Below are 26,309 nucleotides of genomic sequence, written 5' to 3' on the forward strand. Positions count from 1 at the left end.
TATTTAGTGTGGCGTAAGCCTAACTTGCACAATCATACAAGGAACACACAAGATCTAGGAAAATACAGAGTAGGAAATACAGAGACGTTCGCATTAGCTGGTTCCCAATGATGATAGGGGGAATACTCACTTATCCTGGAGCGAAGCAGAGACACAGCAGCGGGGGTGGTGGTCCAATGCCAGCACTGGAACCACAGACGGACAGCAAGGAAGTCTGGATAGGATGGCACGCGCCTGGACAGGACGGGAATGGCACGAGCACCATGCGGTCTGAGAGGCCGGCTTAAATACCCCAAAACGTACCCTGGGGCTGGTGCTGTACTTGGTGGTTCTCACAGATTAAAACAAAGGGTCTAATGGGCTACTGAATGGCTTGGATGGGCCACTTTAGTAATCAGATTGTGATAAGTGACACCTCAGGAAGAGGGGACAAAAGAGGGAGGGGGAAATCCAAGTGGGCTGAAAGGATGTTCCAGCGGACAGGGCTTGTCCTGATGTCATCAGCTTCTGGAATGCGGAGGTTTCTTTGAGATGCATTCTCTAAGTGCTTGGGATGGTCGGCACTTAGCTCTTCTCCGGGGCGGCTCCTAAGATATGCAGAGCGGGGCGAGGTGCTCTCGCTGCGGACGTGGTGTGCCCGCTTCGCCGAAATGGCTTCCCAAAGCAGTCTTCTTCCCAGGGTCTTCGGGCTGCCTGAGAACATGGATGCCGGCTGGGCATAGCTGAGGCTGGTTTGCAGGTTGCCCGGTAGCGAGGGCAAGCTCGGCGACCGGTCCGCGGGAGGCTCCAGGCGGGAACTGACCAGGGAGCGCCTAGCCAGGCTCGCTGGAGGTTTCCCCGGCGGGCGCCCGGCTGCTAGCAGCGGCTTGGGCCCATATGAGGCAGGCTTCCATGGAGGCAGGGGGAACAACACTTTAAAACACAGTCCAAAGCAGGGAACAGGCACGGTTCGTGGCAGATGGTAATGCAGGCACGGGGCACACTTGTAACAGAGTCCAAACACACACTGGGAATTCCAGATACAGGTCAGGGCAGGGCTGCCCAGAAAGAGAGTCCTTTGTGCAGTTATCCAAACATGGAGTCAGTAAACTACACAGTCTATTGCAGCAGCAAGATAATTGACACGCAGGCAGGAAACTGACACGTGTATCAGAGCACACGTGCAAAGCAATCTTTGTGCAGCAGTGAAACAGTAACGCAGGAGACTTTAACACAGTTCATGGCAGGCCTTAAAGCAGGGGAGGGGGCCTACTTGGCAACACAATGCCTGTGTGAGAGAGGTATCATTGTCCAGCATAGGTTGCAGGTTATTAATGATGTATTGAACTGGTTTAAACTGGGAGCCGTATGTGACTACCAGTGGAGTTCTGTAGCAGGTCATCCTTTAGTATCATTCTGGCTTTATTGATTTTTTTTCTTACTATATCTGGTGGATTTAAAGATTTTATGGATTGGGGAAAGCTTTCTAGCTTTTTCATTGGCAAATTAAACATTCTGTATTCAGATATCTATAACAGGGACTCGTTATGAGTTATATAATACAACTCTGTTCCCAACATGCCACTTCTATTTCATTTCTATTTCTTGGAATACTGCTTTCTTCACACCAAAGCTTACCTCCTCCTCCACAACAAATTTTGCAGTCTCTTTTCTGCCTGCTTACGTTGAATGATTGCACTCTACAGTGGTCATTCATAGAAAACGAGTCTCAGTGAGAAAGGCCAATGTCTGAGTCCAAAATGAGTGTTGCTACCTGCAACATGAAAAAAGGCTGTGCGCTAAAAGACACAGAAACCACCAGGTGCATTGTGTACACATTTACAAGCATGTGCATTATCATCAGCCCTGTTCAGAAACTTTATTTATTGATACCCCCAATGGGGCTGGAGGCAGGGGTGCTAGAGTAGTACAGTTCTAAACCCATTAGCATGAAAACACTTATAGTTTTAAAGGCACCCCCCAAGCTCTGCTGTTATGGCCCTGTATCCCTGTAGACTTAAAGGGGTGTTTAAGCCTAACTTCTCAAAGGGAGCAATCTAGTCTCCTTCCTGAGTTAGCTGATCATGAATCAACTGTTCTCCTGTACCTGAGTCTCGACACATCTACAAGTCAGTATCCATTGTGTTTGAGTTACTCAGGGGACCATCTCTTGTCACAATTAGCTTTTGCCACAAACAGATACTAATAAAGAAAATAATTTTCTATGAAACCTGAAACCAGATAACTGACAGTGCAATTCTAAACAGAGTTACTCCAACGGGCTTAGACTAGAGTAACTCTGTTTATGATTACACTGCTAATTTGTCTCCAGTAATTACCACCTGGCACACACACCATGGGAAATTAGATATATTAGGTCTGGGATTTAACTGTACTCTTTGGGTCAGATTTTTCCATCTACTTTCAGCACTAAGGAGATGGCTTCAAGACTAGAAGATATGATCTAACTTTTTTCTTAATATCTCCCTCTTTCTCTTACTATGGCCTATGCTCCCCATGTTCTTCCTCCCCCATTACTCTGACACAGCTCCTAGTTCCTGCTATGGACGCTCCATTTGTCTCTCCCAAAGCCCATCTCTAGATCCTCTGGTTCTCTAGTCCTGTCAGCCCTACCCCACCACCAATTTGTCCATGTCTCCAGCACAACTGTCCTTCTCAGTGGAGGGTACAACCCTCCTTGCATTATCTGTAATTCTCTCTGCCATTTAGTTCTTCTTCCCATTCTCTTCAGAGGTATGCAAATATCCACACAAGTCCCTCATAGACTAACTATGAGTCAGTCATAATTTGGCATTTATCAGAGATTTTACTAATTGTTTGATTAGTATTTCAGTAGAATTTTTAAAGTATTTTACTTTGACCTGCCAAATATGTTGATTTCCACTGCTTTTCAGATTTCCTTTCTGTCTTGCATCCAATCTGACTATCTGTGTTTGTTTGTTTGTTTATAGTCCACCTTTCTCACTGAGATTCAAGGCGGATTACATAGTGTGAGATTAGTACAGTCAATATCAAAGGTATTTCAATAAACAATGACAGGGTAAATAAATGCAAGTTTACAAATAACATTAGCAAAAATCTGATACAGAGTTGAAGAAATGCTGAAACGGTATAAGCAATTCTAGGACTGACATTAGACAGCATAGAACTACCCAGTAGGGTTAAACTTAAAGCAACAGGTAGTAGAGAGGAGCACATACTTAAAGCAAGATAGCAGTGAAATCTATGATCCCTAACTCATTAGTGAAACATCTCTTTAAGACCACCTCCCTACAATATAGTCCTCCTATCTGTGTAAAAAATCCTTTTGAATAATTCAGTTATGTGCCATTTGCGAAAAGCCAGGAGAGTTAGGGCTCTCCACTTGACTTTCTCAGGCAGGCCATTCCACAGGGAATGGTCACCACAGAGAATGCATGTGGATGGATGGATGTTGATTTCACTCATGTGCAGGGTGGCACCTGTTGGAGCGTCTGTTCAGATGAGCAAACATAGGAAGAGTGGTGGTCCTGTAAGTATGTTGGACCAAGGCTGTGAAGAGCCTTGTATGTGATAGCCAATACCTTGAATTGAGCCCGATAACTGAAAGGTAGCCAATGGAGTGACTGCAGGATGGGAGTGATATTCATGCTTCTGCTCACTCCCCTTAACAGCCGAGACGCAGCATTTGCAGTCTCCTAGTTAACTTAGATGGTAACAATAACAACAACATTCAATTTATATACCACCCTTCAGGACAACTTAATGCCCAATCAGAGTGGTTTACAAAGTAAATCATTATTATCCCCACAACAAAATACCCTGTGAGGTGGGTGGGGCTGAGAGAGCTCCAGAGAGCTGTGACTAGCCCAAGGTCATCCAGCTGGCTTCAAGTGGAGGAGTGGGGAATCAAACTCGGCTCTCCAGATTAGAGTCCCACGCTCTTAACCACTACACTAAACTGGTAGATGGTTAACTTATATCATAGTCTTGATGTTACCATAGCATGGATCCAGGTGGCCAGTTCGGCCATGTCAAGGTACGAAACCATCTTCCAGGCAAGAGTGAGGTTGTAGAAAACATTTTTTGCACTGCCTTAACTTGCTTTTCTAGCAGTAGTGCTAGATTCAATGTAAAACCTAGGCTCTTAACCAAGTCTTCAAGGGTCAGACGAACTCTGTCGAAAGTGGGGAGTACAATATCCTTCAAGATCCCTGCGTCCCAACGAAGACCTGGAGTTGGTCAGCTACTGGTCTCTCAATCTCTAATCTGCCCAGAAAGGGCAGATTAGAGACTGAACAATAATTGGCTGCATCATTTTTGTCTAAAGATGAGTTTTTTTTAATTAGCAGGCAGATAACCGCCTGTTTGAGGGGCCAGGGGAAGATTCTCTGAGTGAGCGATTGATTTACAATAGACCTCAGTGGTTCACTTATGTGGTCCTTTCTTGATTTTAACTGCCAAGATGGGCAAGGATCCAACACACAAGTAGCAGCTTTCATAGATGTTAAGATCCTGTCAAAGTCTATCATTTCAACCTTTTAAAAACAATGGCCTCATTCTTTTATGGGAAAATACCGTATCAGTTTGCATACACAAAGACTCAGATTGCAAAAGGCCCAGAGTTGGGGATGCATGTATGAATGGCACACATATTTATTCCTCCCAGTCCCCAGGTAACACTATCCCTAAACCAAAAGTGGGGACGATTAAGGAGAGTAATTTACCTCAGAGTCAGCTACTGTAAAATAGGGAATGTCTTACTTTATTTATAAATTAGTATAGTTAAAGAGTATAGTGATCTTCTCATCCCGATTATTCAGTGAATTACACTGAGGATTTTTTTCAACTATAACCGTAATCAGCTTCCTCATAGGTATGATGTGTAGTGTATGGTTTGTTCTACAAATACAGCTGGTCACATTCAGGATCATTTAAGAAATTGCTTATTTTCTGTATTTCTTTCTACACTGCATAAAAACGAAGTGAAACACTTAACAATTCAGAAGCAAATAATCTAGTAGTAAAAAATATGTTTTATAACCAAAAAGATGGGTATAATTTAAACACCAGAAGATTGTAATTGGGTGAAGTACATAATCTGAGCCCCTCTGGGAAAGGCTAAATAATATTAAAGGGTTGAAAACAGTGGAATTCTGTTCTAATAAAAAAATGAAAACATAATAGGTCTTACATGTTCTAAATATATTCTGTGTGGGTTTAATGGTGGCAAATTATATAGCATGGTTTATGTTTTTTCCTTTTAGACCTTCCCCCTTTGCGTTGTATAGTCTTGTGTAACGGAGTGAACTCACAGCAGGAGCTGAATGTATGAAACCTAGCTGTGCTTTTGGATGACTAGGGAATCTAAGTAATAAATTGGCCGGAGAGGAAATGCTCTTTTTTTCCTTGCACAGTTGCCAGTTTTAAAAAAAAAACAGCAATGAATTATACCTGAAACACAAAAAGCACATTTGCCCAGTTCTTGGTTAGAGGAAAACAGTTCAATCAAACAAAAGGGGGAAAAGAGACACAGCAAATTATCTATGGGAATAATAAAGCTTGTCTCGGAGAAGAAAAAAAATCTGTGCAAAGTGCATGATTTTAGAGACTGCTATGGTCGCTGAGAAGAGAATAAGCAGCACTGATAAAAAGATGATAGTGGTCTGTTGTTTAAAGAGCTTGAAAACCTAGAACTGTAAGAATAATTAGATACATTCTCCAAGTAATTCTGGGGTTAATGGGAAAGCCTGACTGGTGCATTTTCTTATGGTAGTATACCCTGTGGTGGCAACCAAAAATGTAATGCAACATGATGGTATTTCATGTAGCAACTGTACAATGTGAAAGCTGCTTTTCACTTGGTTTGATCTAATTTTACAGAAACTGCCCATCATACAGCCAGTCCTCCACTAGGCCTATGTAGCACTGGTAATTAAGGCATCCACGCAATTAGATCCCGGACTACTGGGAAAACCAACTTTTAAATGGTGATCTGAAAGCAGTGTTTTGTGGCCTCTGTCCTGGGGCTATAATGCTTCAAAGTCAGGATTGTTTTTGTTATCTAAACCACCATTTCTTTGACAGAATAATGTTGGGTGTGGGTACCAGCAACCACACAAAGATTGGAGGCGATTGATGATGCTGTCCCTTCCACAGCACCAACAATTTGTTTTAGAAGTGTGTTGACAGAAGAGACAGAGTTTGGATCCAAAGAACCATGAGTGGAAGGCAAGTAGTTGTTTTACAGATGCTTGCCCAAGATGGAGTGTGACTCTTAAATGCTTATACTCTGGAAATCTTGTTGATTTTTAAGGTGCTACTGGACTCAAATTTTGCTCTTCTGCTGCAGACTAACACAGCTACCCACCTGAAACTAGCTTGGACAAGAGATTATTACAAGGAAATGTAATGCTATAATAGGTTCTATATTTGTTCTCATACTTTACCCATTGATTCATGGTGGGGTTTTTTTCCTTGTGTAGTGTTTATTGTATGCTGTATAAAAAAATCCTTCCCTAACAAGAAGTTCAGGATGACTCTGGTCAGGCCTGATTCAGATACAGGCATGCACTTAAGAAACGCTAAGTATCTAGTTAACTCTCCTATATCTAATCACTTAACTCCTGATGAGAAGTACACCTCAAGTAATGTTTTAGGTTTATTAACAGATATTATCCCCAAGCAAATACAGTTCTAGAATCTGCTTCCATTCTAAGCCTTAATTAAATCATGGTTTTTCAATTTCTCAATATTCTCTCAATCAACAGAAAATCATACCATCCATTATAAATATGTAGATTGTTAAAGGAGAGCAATTACATAAGTCCAAGGAAGTCTCTTACCCAAAGATAAGCAGGTCACAGTCAAAGAGCCCCTTCTAAGAAGCAGCTCCCAATCAATCCAACCTCATATTTATAGGGCTTCAGAATCATCTGCTGACAGTAATGAACTGTCCCACTTGAAAAGGGCGCACATTCTTGGCTAATTAATTATTTTATAACTTCAAATACCAGATGAGGTTATTTACATTTTAAACGTCTTCTTAAAGTATATAAAACTTGTTCATTCTTGCTCCATTTTATTTTAACAAAGTCTGTAAAGTTAATTATTACGTTTCTCATACGTAGGAATATCTTTTGACCTTCAACCAGTTCGACCACAACTCCTGTGAAGTTAGACATTCCTATTCATCTCAAATGCTCTCTGTACCTGGGCCTCAACACATAGTATCTATTACTATGCTTAGATGATCCTGGTATATTTTCTTTTAATTATCTTTCTCTTTTGGAGTTAGGAATGTTGGAACCTGCTTTCTAGTATCCCAATCTTCTGTCCACACACCAGTGCTTTCCTTTAGTCCTTAACTGAATCTGAAGGTTTCTACAGACAGTTTCCAACCACACCCAACTAGGGATCTCTTCACTCTCCATCATGACCTCCCTGTTTAACTGGGTAGGGAAGTTCTCCTGTCCTCAGAAGATCTATCCCCTTTTCCTTGGCCCATTTGGGAGTCTGTACTCACTTTCCAAACCTCCTTGTCAACTTTTCCCAGTTCTGCTGTTGATGTTAAAACTGCTCTCTCCATTAAGACTCCGTCTCTCCATCCTCACACTGGATTTCACTCTCTGCCAGCATAGGTGGGATGAGACAAAGCTGAAGTAAGTCTTGCTTTTCATTCTGTGTTAACTATGTAGCATGCAGCTCCTGGGGGATGAAAACAAGGGAACTCATGCCATCTGTATTTCATGGACTCCACCCTATGAAAAAGTTGTTTGCATCCCTGAATATCTTTGTTAATAAATAGACAGTGCTTTGAACACACCAACCTCTGTTGTATGAACCTGAGAGCTGGAACCTGAACAAGTATCCAAATTGTGACCTACAAGTAATAGAGAACATTACATTAGGAGCAAGCAAAACAAAACTCCTGAGCCAAAGATATACGTGGAAATAACTGTTTCGAATCATTACCTTGATTCTCCAGAATGGTAACACAAATTTAAGATAGTTGGAACAAAGAAAACTCCTCCTCAAAAAATCCATTGTATTTTTTTTCAGTTTCTGATGCTTACCAGCCATGCAGCATGAGCACACGTTTTTGTTTGATTGTCTTGATTTCCCGGAAATGGCACCTGTCTCTTCCAATCAGACCCTTTCAAGGGAAAAGCAAGAGCACTCCAATCCCAATCTGCAGAGAGCTGCCATTCTCCTTCTTTCCTCCTTTGTGGGTTGGAGAGAGAGTTTTCTTTCCCTCTGAAAGTAGAAAGCCTGGGCTTGTTCAGGGGCTTGTAGAATTCAGTTTGCTTGAAACTTGGGTGTTCTGTGCTGGACAGTCAGAAGACTCTCCACTGCAATGTTGGTGACATGTGGTTGAAAAAGAACTATGCCCCCCCCCCCGAAAAAGTCCCCCATAGGGAAAAATGGGCATACAAATATGATGGCTTGGGGGAGGGGCTTGTTCAGGGACCTGTAGAATTAAACCCTTTTCCGGATTTGCTTGAAATTTGGGAGTTATTTAAAGGACAGGCAGAAGACAGTCTGCTGTAATTTTGGTGATATTTGGTTGAAAAACAATACAACCACCCAGAAAAATGTCCCCCATAGGGAATAATGGAAAAACGGCCTATCTCATTCCTTTCTTTGTTAAACAGACCATAACAAGGAAGCACGGCAAATGGATAGTTTTCAGTGGATTTTTATTGTAAGGGTTAAATGTCTGCTTTTCTCCCTCCCTTGTGTTCTGCCAGTGTTGCAAATCAAAGCAGCAGCAAGCTAAAGAAGCAGCATTTTAACCCTTTTGTGGCTTGGCTTTTTAAAAAAATAAATGACAGTGGTACATGTTTTACCCCAGAACTCTGCCACCAATTGCCTCTCCAATGGGCAGGGGACAGCCCAATCAGCAAAAGGAGGGGGGAATTGGTTCCAACATTGCAATGTTGAAAAAAAAAAGTGTGACATCTATTGCAGAGCCCTGAAATCCCAAAACTGCACTGAAGCTTCAAAGCCAGTCTAAAATGAAAAACAAAGATGCCAAATCAAAACTTCTGCGGACAGTGTGAAAAGAGCGGGTGCCAAGCTGAAGCCATTGCGATTGTGGTGACTGCTCAGAAATGGCGCTTTAAACCGCAAGTGCAAAAGGGTCCAAGTTCAGCACAGGAGGGGCCTCCCATAGGTCTTGTACTCTCTGTGTGTGTTGGTTGCAGTCTTCCAGTGTGTGTCTTAGTATTTTCCATATGTGAGTGTTCTCTCCCAGTTGGAAGCAGTAAAGAGACCTGTTACTGAAGCTTCTAGAGAGTCCTGTGTGTTGGCTATTTATCAGGACTGAGGGTGATCTAATAGGTAAATTTACTCTTATCTTCCATGCTTCAGAGGATACTACAACTTTAATCTGTTGGAGATGAATGATATATAAGATGTCAAAGACTGTTTTTTATACGTTGTTGCAGATCCCAGTTTTGTTCTCAATTACTTTAGGTCTAATTAAATAAACTCTGCAATCAGTTACTATAGCAACATTTCCTTTAATGTAAATCAACTTTAAATGTTCCTATGTTTTCTTTACCTTCAATCTCTAAATGGCTAAGGGTACTTAAAAGACCTGTTTAGTTCTTCCCAACCACTAGCTAAGGTCTTCATTCCAATCTCTGTTCTATGAGTGGACGAGGGACAGGATTATTTTACCAGTGGCACCTGCATGAGGGACATTTTCCCTCTGGAAACCTGCCTGGTGCCTACCCTTTTGGCTTTCGGGTGCCAGATTCAGATTTTTTTTTTCTTTGGCCCAGGCTGTAAACTGAATTACTAATTTTTCTTGGCCTTCTTTAAAAATTCTTTTGGCCATGTTAATATTTTATCATCTATTTTATGATTTCTATTATATGCTGCTGGATTATACAGTTTACTTTTATACTGTCGTTGTGTGCATTTTCATTCATCCTTCACTGTTGGTTTGTTGCTTTTCTGTTTAATTTGCCCATTGATTATTCTAATTATACTGTTTGTTTGTTTGTGATTGGTTGCTATTTAGTAATTTGTGGTACATTTTTCTGTTTCTTTGTTTTTATATTGTTGTGTTGTAAGCCATATTGGGCAGCTTCGTTCTGGAAGGGTGGAGTAGAAATGTTCTAAATAAAGAAAAGCAGAGCAGTGCTTAATAATAATAACTGCACTTATATACTGCTCTTCTAGACAGATTAGTGCCTCACCCAGCGGTGAACAAGTTAGTGCTATTATTATCCCCACAATACAGCTGGGGAACTGGGGCTGAGAGGAGTGGCTTGCCCATGGCACCTACTAAGCTCATGGCAGTAGTGGGATTCGAACCATTAGAGTGCTGATTCACAGCTGAACCACTTAATTGGGATCCCAGAGGCATTCAGATTATTTTGTTTAGAACAATTTTTTTCCACATTTACTGTTTAGTGATTGCTTGGAGGGTAGTCTGTTAGGAGAAAGGGAAATGTTTCAAAGCATATTTTAAATTTGTACCTTCAATTTCTATACTATTATAACAATATAATACTAGCCATTTTCATGTGCATTTATTTTGTTGAATGTCAACCAAATATATAGAAATTATTCAAGGTCATGGAACGTATTTGATATGGACTAATCTTGAGCTAGATCAATCGTGAAAATTTATATTTCCTTATTTTAAAGGTTTTATGCCTTCTATCTGCCACTATGGACATTCAAGGTGGCTCACAATAAAAAGAATTACAATTGTGTGATAACTTAAACAATCATTTTTATAATGTAACAGTAGTAATTAACAACGTTTGGCATGTTCTGAATTAATTAAAGTTTCTGAAGACTCTTCAAAGGCAGCTCCGCATATATTATAGTAGTCTATCTTGAGCAAGTATAAGTAACTGTGACAAGATCATCCTTTGCAAGGAAGGGCAGTAGCTGGTATGAAGCTGAGAAAAGTTGGTAAACAGCTATGGATATTACATGGGTATTCATAAGGAGTGCAGAATCTAACTACTGATTAATTTATTAAGGGTTTAATTAATGCATACCCGTTAAACGGGTATGCAACATCAGTCAGTGGTCATGAATGCTACTGCCATAATCTGACAAAATGCCTATCGATCGTGACTCTGCCTTTGTGCGTGTTCAGTTTAAATTTTTACATTCCATCCATCTCTTGACCCACTGAAGGTACCCACTGAACATTCAATAGCTCACCTATATTAGATGAAAAGGAGAAATAGTTGGGTATGACTATTGATACCTAGTTTAAACCTCTGAAGCATTGGTTGATATTAGATAGATATTAGATAGTGATGCTTGGACTCCTGCCATGTCAGCTAATTTCCTGTTTCCAAGAGGTGATAAGGCAACCTGTTAATTGAGCTGTTTAGCTGTTCATGACCTGTTTGATTTTGTTTGCATGAAGGAGCCGAGGCTGGGATCAGCTGAGTCTAGCTTCTGGTCTCCTGCTGGGAAAATTTTTCTGTACACAGCAAAGGTTTTTGTGGGGGGACGGGGTGGTTCGGAGCCAGGTCCAGGGAAAAGGTTCTTCTGATCGTCCATCTTGGAAACTTTTGTGCCTCTATGATTGGCTGAAATGTAACAAATTTGGGGGGCAGGGTGATCAGAAGTTCAGCTCATTTTTCGCAATGCAGACATTAAAAGTATTGCTTCTGTCTCTGTCCAGCTTGGAGGGGAGGGAAGACAAATGTACACTTTCTTCTCTGAAGATAGATCAAGATAGGTAGCCATGTTAGTCTGCCTGTAGCAGTAGAAAAGAGCAAGAGTCCAGTAGCATCTATAAGACTAACAAAATTTATGATAGGGTATGAGCTTTTGTGAGCCAGAGCTCACTTCTTGCTCTTTTCTGCTTTCTTCTCTCTCTTTTACAGTTTCTGCTCCCTTTTGCTGAGTGGGCAATATCATTATCTGACTTTCAGCTGATCCCCAGATCAGCTATGAGTTGGCTTTTAACCAGTAGGCAGCTGTTCCATTTGTTCAATGTAGTCTGTGTGTATCCATGATTGGCTCATACTCTGATTATGAGTGTCTAATAAGGCAAGTTTGTCTGCCAAACAAGATTGATGAAAAATTGGGAGCATCCCTAATACTAAATTCAATGGCGGACCAAACTGAGGCTTGGGGAACTCAGTACCATAAATATCATGGCACTTGGCACCACTGTCCAGGCATGAGCTGTCCTCACCCCCCTGACTTTTCACAGCCACAGCACCTGGTGCCTGCAAAAGATGTATCACCGCCACAGCAGGCAGAGAGCTGGGGGACACCAGGGCCTGTGGAAGCCACAGACGGGCAAGAAGGCAGCCTGCGGATGCCAGGAGACCCAGGAGCAACCATAGACAAGCCCCAGGCCTCTCCCCAGGTGCAAGGCACCAAAGGGCAAACCACATGCCCAAACAACCTAGACAGGAAATCCCCCCGCCCAGGCACACAGAAATACCACCTACCCAGGGGACCTATCTAGCCACACAGATGCCCCCTGAGAGGCGGCTACCTGGCCACCTTGCCTGGAAAGGCCCTGCCAGCCCCCTCCTCCAAGAAGGGAATAAGGGAAAAGGGAGAGGATGTAGCTGGAGAGAGACACCTAGGAGCTTCCCCAACTGGCCCAGATCAGAAGCAATCAGCCCAGGAGAAGGGTGGCGATCAGAGCAGGGAGGGACACCTGGAGGCCTCCCCAGCTGGCCAAGATCAGGAACAATCAGCCCAGGAAGGAAGGGAAGAGAGCATAGCAGGAAGCCCTATATAAGCAGGCTTAGTTGGGAGCCAAGTGGTGGAGAGTTGAGGGGTAGATAGAGAGAGAGGTGAGTGTGTGGTGTTGAGAGGGAGGGGGAGAACAGGGCTGCATATAGAAGGGAGTGAGAAAGGAGGCAGCAGGCAGTCAAGGTGATGTGTGGGTGATGTATACCCCCCTACGGCCATGAACTCAACACCGGTGATGCGCCTCAAGGCAGCCTCCCTGAAGCTCCCACTAGGCACAAGAGTGCCTTGTGTGGCGGCGCCTAAGCCGAAGCGCCACTTACCTAAAGCCCCAGCAAGACACCAAGGGGCCAAGTGCAGCTATGCCCCAGCCGAGGTGAGGTGAATCTGCTTACCTGAAGCCTCCGACAGGCAGAAGGGCGCCAGGCATAGCCATGCCCAGATATGGGCCTGACAACCACTTTTAGAATTCAGATACCAGATAGAACAGAACCAGAGGATGACAATTTGTCCATTTCCCAACCCTTCCAGTTAATTCAGAAAGTTGCTGTCACAAACCCTCGTCTAACTCAGGCGTGTGCTGACCTTCCTTTACCCTGAGGTAAAACTTCTCCTCACCAAGCATATGAAGTTGAATACTGGGCTAGGAAGCCTTTAGTAGCACGGTTGAGGTTTAGCTTCAACCTTCTTTCTTGTCCCACCCTTAAGAACCATATAAGTGGTATGGTTACCCAGCCAAGTCTAAGTAGGGGAAAGATCAGGGGTTTGCACTTCCCTTAGAAAGGAACTGGCACATGAGGCTTAGGGAGATTCAAAATGAAACAGAGGGTTTATTTACAAGTAGGTAAAATAAGAAGACATGTAGGGAGGTATTTAAAACTGAAATAACTTAGAGGTTTTTAAACTGAATATTTCACTGGTGTAAGGCACAAAACATTTGGTGTGATTCTTAAGTTGCTTGATTCTATGAGAGAAGTTGGTGTTATCAGACTTAAAGATGTTAAAGTGAATTCTTTCTGAGATTGGCACTCTTTCACAAGATAGGTGCTCCAAGTTTAACACCTACACAGCACAGCCTCCCCTTTTCTGCAGACTTCAGGATCAGGATACTCCACTGAGTCAAAACCCTTTTAAGATACTGGGCAGGATTTATAGTTATGCCCCAGCTATAACACTGTTCCTTATGCCGAAGGGAGACTCCTTTCTACCCACTTCCTCGGCCCACTACAATTCCCAGATCCCTTTTGTCTATGTAGACGTTAGTGCTGTCTTTCCCACTTTAGTCCAAGGACTACAAGTGCTTCATGAACATTATGATTTCTCTTATAAGGGTACACCTTCCCTTCCTTCCTCCCACAGAGGATTCTCTGGCTGACCCTCTCTGGTTAGAAGCCAGACTCCAACTCCCCTCACTCTTCAGTTTACTCCAACTGTCAACCCTTCCCTCTGGTAGCACCGTCACCTCAACATTCCATCTTCAACTGCCATTTCAGGCTAGCCACAAGGGTGGGGGACATGTTAATCATCCTCCCCTCTTTACTGCCTGGCAGTCTTAGCATTTGAAGCTGCGTCTGTCACAGATGCCAGTGTTGTTTGTGTTGAAAAGCTGCTGAAGTGCACAGAATAATCAACAGTCTCATATTTCCCCTGTCTCCCAGTGCAGGTCATCCACCTGGGCATCCAAGGCTATTGCAATCCCATAAACTTGTCCTTGACTGATAATTACAAAGGTTACAGGCTTACTTAATTTTTTTATTGAAGAAAAGGGGAAAATACTGGACTGTCTGGTTCAAAATGGGACACCTGGCAACCCTACCCAGGAAGGCAGCACCATCATCTGCTGCCTCTCAAAAGGAAGGCAGAAGTGCCTCCTTAAAGGCAGTCAGGAACACCTCCTCTCTGAACAAGCCATCTCTGAACAAACCAGAGATTATACCAGCCAAGAAGGGCAAAGGTCAAAAAATATGCATGGCAAGCTATATTTCTCCAAATGCTGTCAACATACTCAGGCTGCCATTAAAAGGGATATAAGTAAAAATGGAGGAAGAAGTGTGAAAGGAATACATCATAGAAATGCAGTATATTTAAGCTAGAGTCCAAGTTAGCCAAAAAACACAAATGAGCACTGATGCAGTGAACTAAATTCTTCACACAATGTTCACAAAAATAATTTAGTGAATTTGAAAGTAATATACAAGAGTGAATACAACATGTGAAATTCTAAAACATCATAATCACTATAATATCATCACAATCAATCACACACAGCAAGGTGTTACAACACCGAGTAGCATGTGTATCCTCAGAAAAGGGAAGAATCCCAAGAGTTCTCTTATGAGCTGTCTTCAGTCAGTACACTGAGGATTCCCGCTGAAACCGCGGGGGCAGATGGCGGGGAGGTCCCCCTCGGGGGCTCCCGGTTGCTGTTCTCCACCTGCACATTCCATTCTCCTCCCAGTCTTCCAGCTCCTTTCCACTTTGTCCGGAGGGACTTTTCATCTGCCCCCGCGGTTTCAGCGGGAATCCTCAGTGTACTGACTGAAGACAGCTCATAAGAGAACTCTTGGGATTCTTCCCTTTTCTGAGGATACACATGCTACTCGGTGTTGTAACACCTTGCTGTGTGTGATTGATTGTGATGATATTATAGTGATTATGATGTTTTAGAATTTCACATGTTGTATTCACTCTTGTATATTACTTTCAAATTCACTAAATTATTTTTGTGAACATTGTGTGAAGAATTTAGTTCACTGCATCAGTGCTCATTTGTGTTTTTTGGCAAGTTTGGGTGGGTGAGCATCTTTGATAGCCTCTTTTGGTTAGAGTCCAAGTTAGGGCACAAAAGAGCAATTTTATCCACAATGGCAACAGAGAATGTTAATGGCCTTGGGTCTTAAAAGACCCTTTATCAGCTGGAAAAGCTTCCCTGGACAGCACACCAAAAAATTAATATATAAAAGCACACAAAACATTAATATTTTTTGTTTGTTGTTGCCTGTGTTTGATGAGATTTTCCCCACATTTTTCTTCATGAGTGGTGTCATCTCAGCTGCTTTCTTGTTCTGTGCTCTCTGATATACTGGGGAGCTGATCCTAAAGGGCAAGACATCTACAAGTCATTGTATCTACAGCCAAAGGCAACTTGACAGCATTGCCTGACCTGCATCTCATATCCATCACAAATTTCCTCTGAGCTCTCTGAAAACTATCCAGAATTTTCAGGCTCTGAGCCAGATAAACAGATCTCTCCTGGAAAATTTCAGAATCCCTCATAGGCTAACAGGGCAATCCTAAACCTATTGACTCAAGTGGGCTTAGGCTTGAGTAACTCTGTTTTGGATTGCACTGTAAATCAGTAATCTACAGTGTAGTGCCTGTAGGCACCATTATACATTCCAGTGAAATTGTAGGGCTAGTGTGGTGTAATGGTTAGAGCATTGGATTAAGAGCTGTGAAAAAATGGAGGAAAGCAGAATTATGTAAACTGCTTTGGGGCCCTATTGGGAAGACAAGATGGGGTATAAATAAAGTAGATAAATAAATAAGTAAATAATTTTCTTTTAATAATTCTGAGGACCACCAAAGTAAAGAGTCAGTCCTGACTTCATTGGAAGAGAAGGTGTTTCAGAGAGCTCAGGGGGTAATACCGTTGATTTCTGATGCAGCACCTCTTCTGAAACAGTTGCTTCCATCTTCAGAGGCTGCTTGGCTTGGAACCTCTCACCATTCTGTGGAATCTTCCAACATTTTCTGATTGGCCCAGCCCCCATGGCACCCATTTCCTGATTGGCCCTTCCTCCAAGTCATTTTGTAGTGTACCCTTTCTCAAAATTCCCAAAACATCAACTGGTTAAAGAAGGTTCAGGATTTTTTGGTCTAAATCTTGCCAGTTTTGTGTAGTGGTTAATAATGACGGGACTCTAATCTGGAGAACTGGGTTTGATTCCCCACTCCTCCACTTGAAGCCAGCTGGATGACCTTAAGTCAGTCACAGCACTCCAGAGCTCTCTCAGCCCCACTCACCTCACAGGGGGATTGTTGTGGGGATAATAATGGCATACTTTGTAAACCATTCTGAGTGGGTGTTAAGTTATCCTAAAGGGCGGTATATACATTGGTGGTGGTTGTTACAGGTAGTAATCTGACCAGGACATGGTCATTGTTGACACTTTTCCTATTTCTGGATCACCATCCAGCATAGAATACCAAATTGTGAGGACAGAAAGTTCAGACGGGTATGCACCTTCTTTATGTAAATGTCCAAGCTAATTATTCACCCGAGCTTCAAAATACTTTTAGATACTAGATTGTATATATTGAACTGATACTCTCTTTTGTGTATTTTAAAGTTTTGCTTTCCCTTACTCAATTTTACACTGCCCCACTGAGTGGAACTAAATAAATATTTTGGCCCTGGCCTCTCTATTCTTGTAGCAGAAATTATAATAAAGAGGGACAGGTGTTTTGTCGCATTGGAAATGGTGACATAATAAATATATGTTGTTCTGGTATGAATGATCATTGAGATGAAAGGCTAATTGTATATCTCCTAAAACTTTCAACATTTAGTCTCTCTTAGAGCCCAAATTTGACATAAATTGAATGTTGTTGTTGTTGTTGTTGTTGTTAAAAATTGATGGGATAATATAATTTTATTTACAGACCAATACGCTACCTCTCCAGACCTGGGCCATTTCCACACATCCTTAAAGGGACGGCCCACTCACTAAACACTGGCGGCTTTTCTCCTTCACTCCACATGTCTCCAGTTTCAAAGCGGAAGCAGGCCGTTTGGCTTCTGCTTTTCTGTGCCTTTTTGGGGTCACAGGAAAGTGCAGGAAATTGTGTTCTCATAAAAAGTGCCAAAAAGCCTGCTACCACGATGAAATTGAAGACGTGTGGAGTGAAGAAGAAAGCTGCCAGCATTCGGTGAGTGGGGTGCCCCTTTAAGGATGTGAGAAAACGGTCCTGCTCTAGGTGGCTCAGATCAATAATATAAAACCAAGCAAAAAGACAATTAAAACAACATCAAATGACAGCAATGAAATATATCAATAAATCAATCCAAGTCCATAAGAACATGCCAATAAAAGCAAGCCAGGGCATAAAAGCATGTAAAACAGAACAAAGTGCGACTTATTAAAAAGGTCCTCAAGTTAGAGCAGACCATAAAACAGTTTTAAAAGGCTGGATACAGAGAAATATTTTGGCTTGGCATCTAAGAGAAGGTGAAGTAGGCACCAAGCAAGCTTCAAGGGAGAGGGCATTCCAAAGGCAAGGTATCACTGCCATAAAAGTAATACACTTTCCTTAACTTTAGTATAAGGATCAACCGTTATCATAGGGACAGATTCTATAGAATCTGTAGTATTTGGTAGAAAAGAATCAAGCCTCAATGAAGTTACAGCTGTCTGAAGGCTAGTAATATGGTGCAATGTAATGGGAAATATACAAGTGGCTTTCACATTGCAGCCTTGTAAAAAATTTAACTCACGGTTCTAACATGCAAGATACACAAGCCCCATCCTTACAAATTTGAGATCCATGGGTCCTGGGATTCTTGGATCACTGTCTGTGATCCTGCAAGTTAAAGTTCTTTCAGAAATGAACTTGTGTTATTTTATCCAGCGTGCTTGGATATTTCACTACTTTGTGTTTTTTGTTTGGAAAAATCTGGTTAGCAATATCCACTCAAATAATCACTGTAAGTGTAAGGTTCTATTTGTAAGACTTCCAAATAAATATGTTCAGGAAAGGGCTAGGGGACCTAAAGAATGGTATATATTCAAGGATAACATAGTGAACCATGCTCCCAGGATAGCACATTTTTGAGCTCCACTTTTTTACTTTCATATCCTTTCTTGTATAATAAGTAACACCAACACTTAGTTTTTTGTCTGATTGCAAACAAGCTACTTACTTTTTATTTATGTTTAACATTTCAGATCTGGCAATGTGGAGGCTCATTGGAGATTGTAACATGCTCACATGTTGGCCATGTCTTTCGGAAAGCTACGCCTTATACCTTTCCTGGTGGTACTGGTCATGTAATTAACAAGAACAATAGACGACTGGCGGAGGTGTGGATGGATGAATTTAAAGATTTCTTCTATATAATATCTCCTGGTAAGGAATCCTTTTGTGGGAAGTATGAAATAAAAGCAGTGCTGTCCTCTTTATCAATCTGTCTATTGAGACAGGGATAGGAGGATGCCTGTATTTAATATTAGTATTAAATACAGTTCTTAATCATATATTTTTGAAAGAGTAATGTTTTGTTTCAAAATATAAACCTTTCTGTTGCAGCCATCCAAGGCCCAATAATACTTTTGGTGAAGAGTGTGCAATTTGAAACTTTGTGGGTTTTTATTTTGTATATGGCAGCAACTGCCCTTACCAACCTTATAGCATGTATCACCTTCATTCTGAACATTCCATTGTAAGGCAGGGAAGCTTGGAGGGGACCCTGATGTACTTAAGCAAAACCGCAGTGAAGAGACTTCGTTGGCATAATGTCAGAGCAGGGATTGCCGATTTGTTGCCTATCCACGCCTAGGGGTATGTGATCAGGGATTTGTGATCTGGCTAAATAGCCAGACTTGTGCCCAATCCAGCATAATCCAGCCATGCCAGATCAAATTGGAGAATCTCATGTCAGATCTGGGGAGCCAAACTCTCTTGGGCTTGATTTATTCAGCAGCAGATAGTTGCAGCAGAGGTGGAGCAGCAGCAAGTGAGAGGGCAGTGGTGTGAAGGAGAGGCAAGCTCTGCACCATGGTAGGAAAGCTGTGCAAGGGTTGTGGTGACAGGAGGCAGCAGGCAGAGTAGATTCCCATCCTACCCTTCACCCCTGCCTATGCTCCAGAATGGCCCTTCAAGCTGCTACCAGCCACCTTTTAAACTCCATGGCTCCAGTGAGCTTCACCTGCTCTTGCTTCTCTACTTTTACATTGGAGTTTTCTGGTTGGTGTATTGGGATTCTCTGATTTGACATTGGTTCCCTTCCTTTGGTTCCATTGGGCTTAGTTGGTTCAGCTTGAATGGGAGTGGAACTTACACTTAGGACTGGTTTTGGCCAAAGGTTGCCTTTGCTTAACTTTTCCCTTAGCCTGGAAAGCCTTGTAAATGTTTCCCACATAGGAAAAAATGGACAGTGGCTGGGGGCAGCTTATACAGGGGCCAACAGAATTGGATCCCAGGGCCCAATCTTCCTGAAACTTGGGGAGGGGGGTCTTCTGTTGACAGGAAGGACTAAGTTCCTTGCAAATTTGGTAGAGTTTGCTTTAAAAATGTCCCCGTCCCCCAATATTTTCCCCATAGGGAATAATGGCTGGATACTTTTGAGATTCTCTAACCAGATTAGAGAATCTGACCTGAATTATCCAGATGTCAGATTTTTTTGGTATCCCTGAAACCTAGATCCAGATTCACCCATTTTTTTTAGTTCACACCCTTATTCACGCTATAGCAGTCATTAACGCTTTTTTTAAATGTCTACCAAGTGTTTTTTAAAAGTGGGTAGGGCTGAGTGGGTCTTTGGCTCAGCAAGGCTTCTGACTGGCCATTGGAGATTTCATTGGCTGCACAGATTTTTAAAATCTTTGCTTTGGCAGCACTGCCACCACAGCACAAGGTTAATGAAGATAACATGTAGCAACCATTGTGTGTCTGGCTCTGCCTCCTGCAGCAGCCATGTTGTGGCTACTCCCACCTTGCTGTTTCAGAACTTGCAGGCCGGCAGGCTCAGAAAGATTGGAGACCCCTGTTCTAGGGCTTTGAAGCAGAAGCTTCAACAGCAGAGACTTTGAATGAAAAAACCCTGGATCTCACCTGCTCAGCTATTGGTGGTGCCTTCCTACAGTACGTGGAACCTGGTTCTGTGCATTGGGAAAGATGCTGCTGTTAACCAACTAAAACAAAAGGAAATACTTTTTTAACACAACGAGTTATTAGAATGTGAAATTCACTGTCAGATGATGTAGTGATGGCCACAAGCATAAATGTCTAAAGCATAAAAGTAGACAAATTCATGAAGGCTATTAGCCAAGGTGACCAAAGGGAGTCAGGATGCAACATCAAGGAAAGACCTCTGCCTCTGTACTGTTGTTGGCCCTCCAGAGTAGCTGGTAAGCCACTGTGTGAGACATGATGCTGGACTAGATGAGCCACTGTTCTGATCCAGCAGGGATCTTTTTATGTTCTTATGTAACCCATTTCCCAAACAGTCACCTTTAGAAAAATCCTGTTCAGTGATACTGTTTTCCCTGGCGGCTGTTATACTGTAATTTCTTTCATGGTTACTTCTGTCTCCTTCCTGACTTAGTCGCATAAATGACTTAATTGTATCTCATGATGACATCAAAGTACTATAGAATGTCAGATTAGCCTATGTGAAAGCATCATTGAGGGAAAGGTAAAAAGGGGGATGCATTTTGCGCACAGCTGAGTGTTAAAAACTTGTGAGTAATTTTGCTTGGTTGTAATTTAAAATCCATTTAATATCATGCTTGCATTCCTATTCAGCTGCTGTTCAATTCATTTTATGTTACTGTTAAACTAGTAAGGATTAAACACCTAGGATTCCCTTTAAAAACTCTTAAGGCAATTTTAGGTTCCTGGTAAAATGGTTCTTTTGGCTTCAAGCTACCTAACGCAGCAGGTAATTTGAAGAAAAGTGACTCAAGGTTGAAATCATTCTCTAGTGAATTCACAGGATTTCAAATGGAAAGGGCACTTGCTAAGATCAAAGACAAGAATTGAAAACTTCAAATTGTAGCTTTGATCAGAAATAACTGTATTTATCTGAAATGCCAGCTTTCCAGTAATGACTACTTTCACCCCTGCATTTCAAGAAGTATCTTGATTGGTGGAAACTAGTCATTTGTAAGCTATCAAAAGCATTATGAGCTAAGACTTTAAAAAAACAAGGGGGCAAGATGTGTGACTATACTACTTTTGTCCAGAGTCATCCATGATCTGCTACAGGTAAACATTAACGAGGCTACAAGATTCTTCCATAAAATTTAAAATCCTCTCAAATATTTTGAATAGCTTTCATTGTACACTGAAGCTTAAAATGTCAAGTGCAAGCAAGCCCAATGTAGTAAGAATGACCTATGTATGGAAATAGGCCCTAAAAGTGGGGGACCCGCAAAGACTTGTGGGGGGTATTTCATTTCCCCCCTCCACTATTTCCTCTTTCCCCTCCTGAAAACCCACCTAGCCTCTTACCATTCCTTGCTTCCTTCTTTCTTTCCTTCCCACCCACCACTGCTACCTACCTTTAACTCCCCCCACCCTAACCTCACTTGTTTCTCCCTCGCTACCCCTGGCAACCTTTCCCTATGGCCAGTTGCATGATGCCAGTCACCAAGTCGGGCTCAGTGTCATATTGGCCAAGCTGGGTGGGCCCACTTGCATGGTGCTGGCCAGGCAAGGCCAAGTTGCACAATGAGGAAGCTGCAAGGACAACTAATCTTCCCCTGTATCTTCCTCCCCACACTATTTCTTCTTTCCAGCCCTCATATGTTCACCTTTTCCTGCTTGCTTCTCTCCTTTTCACCCACTAACCAACCTGCCTTTTCTCTGCCCCCTCAACCAGCTATATTTATTATTTATTCATTTCTATCTTGCCTTTCTCCACAATACAACTTACATCATTCTCCTCTCCTCCATATTATCTGCTGAAGAACCCTTTGAGGTAGGTTAGGTTGAGAGTGAATGACTGAGCCATGAACACCATAGTGGTGCTGCAAACCTGGCTCTCCCAGATCCTAGTATAAAACTAACCACTATACCACACTGGTATCTGTGGGGTGGCTGCTGTTGAACATCAGCAAGCAGCCAATCATGGGCAAGTCATGCAAATCAGATGATGATGAGTCACACAGTGATTGCTGCCAGCCATTGTCCCAATGAGTCCTCACTTAATCAACCCTGGAAAGGGCCTTTCCCCACCTCCATGCCTTTTACTGAGAGAAACCAAGTTTTAAAGGCTCACAGTACTGTTGTGGTTGCCTAGCAACTGCCACAAGTGCATTAGTCTCTTAAAGTTACAAGCGCTGCTTCTGTTTTTGGAAGGTTTTAACTCCTCAGTGCAGGGGTGGTTTTTTCAGTTTTTTCTGCAAACCTGGGGCATTTTTCAGGTTTGTAGAAAGATCTATCTTGTCTATTCATGGCTCCAGTCTCTGGATTTAAATATCCACAGATTTGGCCATGTTGAGAATTAGATATATTCATGGTGCTCACAAAATTGTGCTTGAGGTCAAACTCTAAACCCAATAATGAAGATGGCCCTCTAGTTTCCCCTGTCAGCAGCACCATTGCATCGCTTCAGAATCCTATCCATTTGGTTCTAGTAGGTACATCCCCACCCCCGCACTCACCCATTTTCCATGAGTATGTATTTTATTTATTCAGATTACGTATTAGTTTCTTCTCCGAGAAATTTTTTAAAAATCTACGTATGTATGTAGCAATAATTTTAAAAAATCAATGAAAAGTAAAATAAAAACTATAGAATAAGAAAAATTAGTAACAAACTAAGCAACATTTAACATGCACAAAAGAAAATGCTAGGAAAATGTATAAAACAACATCTGTCCAAGAACCAAGAATACGCTGCAGTGGACCTTTACAGCACACACAAAAAAGTCTGAGCAGATAAATATTTGCTCAGTACAATATAAGGAAAGAGTTTTTATTCTACTTTTTGACAAGGATGGTTCTGAATGGTATAGTGTCATTCTTGGTGATGTTTACACTGACACAAAGTCTGTTTTTGTGAATTGCATATATTTTCTCTGTTAAGTGAAGAAGGAACTCCTAGACAAAGGCTGTCCAAATTGAAAAGTACTCTAAGGGATTGTTAAGAAAACACATATCCTTTGAACGCTTATAGTTCCCATTGATGATGCAGAGACCAGCGATATTAGCCCTTTTGAAGACAGCTTTTTGTTGATTTTTTTTTTTTTTTAGAAAAATTTTTATTGGGTTAGAATATTATTATTTTTACATTACATTCAATTTTCCCCAAATTTTTCATTTCTAACCCCCTCCCTTTCCCCCCCTTTTGTTGACTTCCAACAGCTTTCCCCCCCTCTGTCCCTTTTCCCTTACTTCTATTAAATTCCTCTATCTAAAACAGATATGCATTCTCCATTATATTAAGCAGTACATCTTTAACTCCTTTACTTACTATACACCCAAACTGTACGTCCTTGGATAAACAATTTATCCCCTTTTCCCATTCTGAATATTTCTATATATCATAAACCTATATATCATAAACCATAAAAATTTCCCACATTTAAATCAAACAAATCAAACAATTTGATTTGTTCTCTATATGTTACTCATTTCATCTTTTTATGGTAATTCTATATAGCTCATCACATAGTCAATCAATTTAACTCTTCTGTACATTCAGTTTGGTGCATATAAATCTTATCAAAGAAAGAAAATATTGTTAGTTACTCAATCCTCATGTTTAAACCTTATCATTAATTATTCTCTATCAATGTTCTATCAATTAACCTATACATATCTATATATATATATCAATCTATTAATCTAACTGCTTATAAGTTCACTTTTCTCTTCCTCCCCCGGTAAAGTCACCCCTCTCTTTTATACTTATATTATACTTCAGTAGTTCTCAAACTGCCACAGTTTTCCTCCCACCTCCCATTTCTTCTCCAGATGTTGTTTCAGCTTCTCCCAGTCCGTGTTAAACTGCCCTGAGTCCAGATCTCTCAATTTTCTCGTCATCTTGTCCATTTCAGCCATATACAGCAATTTGTAGATCCAATCTTCAATAGTTGGCACTTCTTGTACTTTCCATTTTTGCGCATACAAAAGTCTAGCTGCTGCTGTCATATAAAATATCAACGTCCTATGATGGGCTGGAATTCCCTCCATTCCCAAGTTTAGTAGCAGGAGTTCTGGGTTCTTATTTATTTGAAACTGTAAAATTTCACTCATTTCTCTTATTATTTCCCCCCAGTACTGCCTAGCTACCTCACACGACCACCACATGTGGTAGAGGGAGCCCTCATGTTTCTTACATTTCCAGCATTTATTAGAAGTATTCAAGTTCCCTAGCGCAATCTTCTTTGGTGTCATGTACCAACGATAAATCATTTTGTAAATGTTCTCTTTAATATTAGTACATGTCGTTATCTTCATTGTAGTTTTCCACAAGTATTCCCATGCCTCCATTGTTATTTCTTTATTAAAATTTATAGCCCATTTCACCATCTGTGTTTTAACTGTCTCGTCCTCAGTATACCATTTCAGCAGTACTTGGTATACCTTGGATATTCTTTTCTTATCTTCTTTAAGAAGGGTCTGCTCTAGTTCCGAGTTCTCTGTTCGTATGCCCCGTTTTGCAGAGTCCGAATTGTATAAGTCTCTGATCTGCCTATACTGGAACCAATCATAGTTAGGTGATAGTTCCTCTTGCGTCTTTATTCTAAGTTTAGATACTTCAATTTTAGTTATTTCTTTGTACGTTAAGCATTGTTGTTCATTATCAACAGCTCTCGGGTCTATCACCTCATATGGAACCACCCACAAGGGGGTTCCTTCATGTAGATAAATTCTGTACTTCTTCCAGATTGTATATAAACTTCTCCTTACAAAATGATGCAGGAACATCGAGTTGACCTTCACTTTGTCATGCCATAGGTATGCGTGCCATCCAAAAATTTTTTTATATCCCTCTAGGGCTAATAGTTTCTTATTCTTTAATGTCATCCACTCTTTTAGCCAAACTAGGCAGATTGCATCATGATAAAGTCTCAGGTTGGGCAGTTGCATTCCGCCTCTTTCCTTTGCATCTTGTAAAACTTTTACTTTCACTCGAGGCTTCTTGCCTGCCCAAACAAAATCTGATATTTTCCTCTGCCATTTTTCAAATTGTTTAGAGTCTCTGATGATTGGTATTGTCTGTAGCAAAAACATTACTCTTGGTAACACATTCATCTTAACTGCTGCAATCCTGCCCAGCCATGACAAGTTCAATCTATTCCATTTGATCAAGTCTCTCTCTATCTGAATCCATAATTTTTCATAATTATTCTTGAACAAATCTATATTTTTTGCAGTCAGCTCAACTCCCAAATATTTCACCTTACTAGTTACTTCACAATCCGTTGTTTCCATTAACAATTGTTGTTTCTGCTTAGTCATGTTTTTGCATAGTATCTTTGACTTCTTTTTGTTAATGAAGAAACCTGCCAAGTCTCCAAACTCCTTAATCTTATCTATCACTTTTGGCATGTTCTCCAGTGGGTCTTCTACAATTAACATTATGTCATCTGCAAATGCTCTGACCTTATATGAATAGTCCTTTATTTTTATTCCTCGTATTTCCTCGTCTTGTCGTATTTGTATCATCAGAATCTCCAATACTAAAATGAACAGCAATGGAGATAACGGGCAACCTTGTCTTGTTCCTTTACTAATCGTCAATTTCTTGGTCAGTTCATCATTCACTACAATTGCTGCAGTCTGGTCTCTATAAATTTCCTTAATTGCTTTGACAAATCTTTCTCCCAGTTGTAGCTTTTCCATAGTGGCAAACATAAAGTCCCAGTTTAAATTGTCAAACGCTTTTTCAGCATCTACAA

The 26,309-nt window shown here is 41.4% G+C and overlaps 1 protein-coding gene across 4 annotated transcripts in view; it reads left to right on the forward strand.

Annotated features, from left to right (window-relative positions):
- The window catches only part of GALNT13 (polypeptide N-acetylgalactosaminyltransferase 13), a 261,092-nt gene that overhangs the window by 126,957 nt on the left and 107,826 nt on the right, over positions 1 to 26,309 (forward strand). For all 4 annotated transcript variants that reach the window (XM_054971446.1, XM_054971448.1, XM_054971445.1 and 1 more), the window contains one exon: positions 18,624 to 18,804. In XM_054971446.1, the coding sequence (XP_054827421.1) occupies positions 18,624 to 18,804 (181 nt within the window). The remainder of the gene's footprint in view (positions 1 to 18,623; positions 18,805 to 26,309) is intronic.

The sequence above is a fragment of the Eublepharis macularius genome, chromosome 2 (genome assembly GCF_028583425.1).
Source record: "Eublepharis macularius isolate TG4126 chromosome 2, MPM_Emac_v1.0, whole genome shotgun sequence".
In the NCBI taxonomy this organism is placed as follows: Eukaryota; Metazoa; Chordata; class Lepidosauria; order Squamata; family Eublepharidae; genus Eublepharis; species Eublepharis macularius.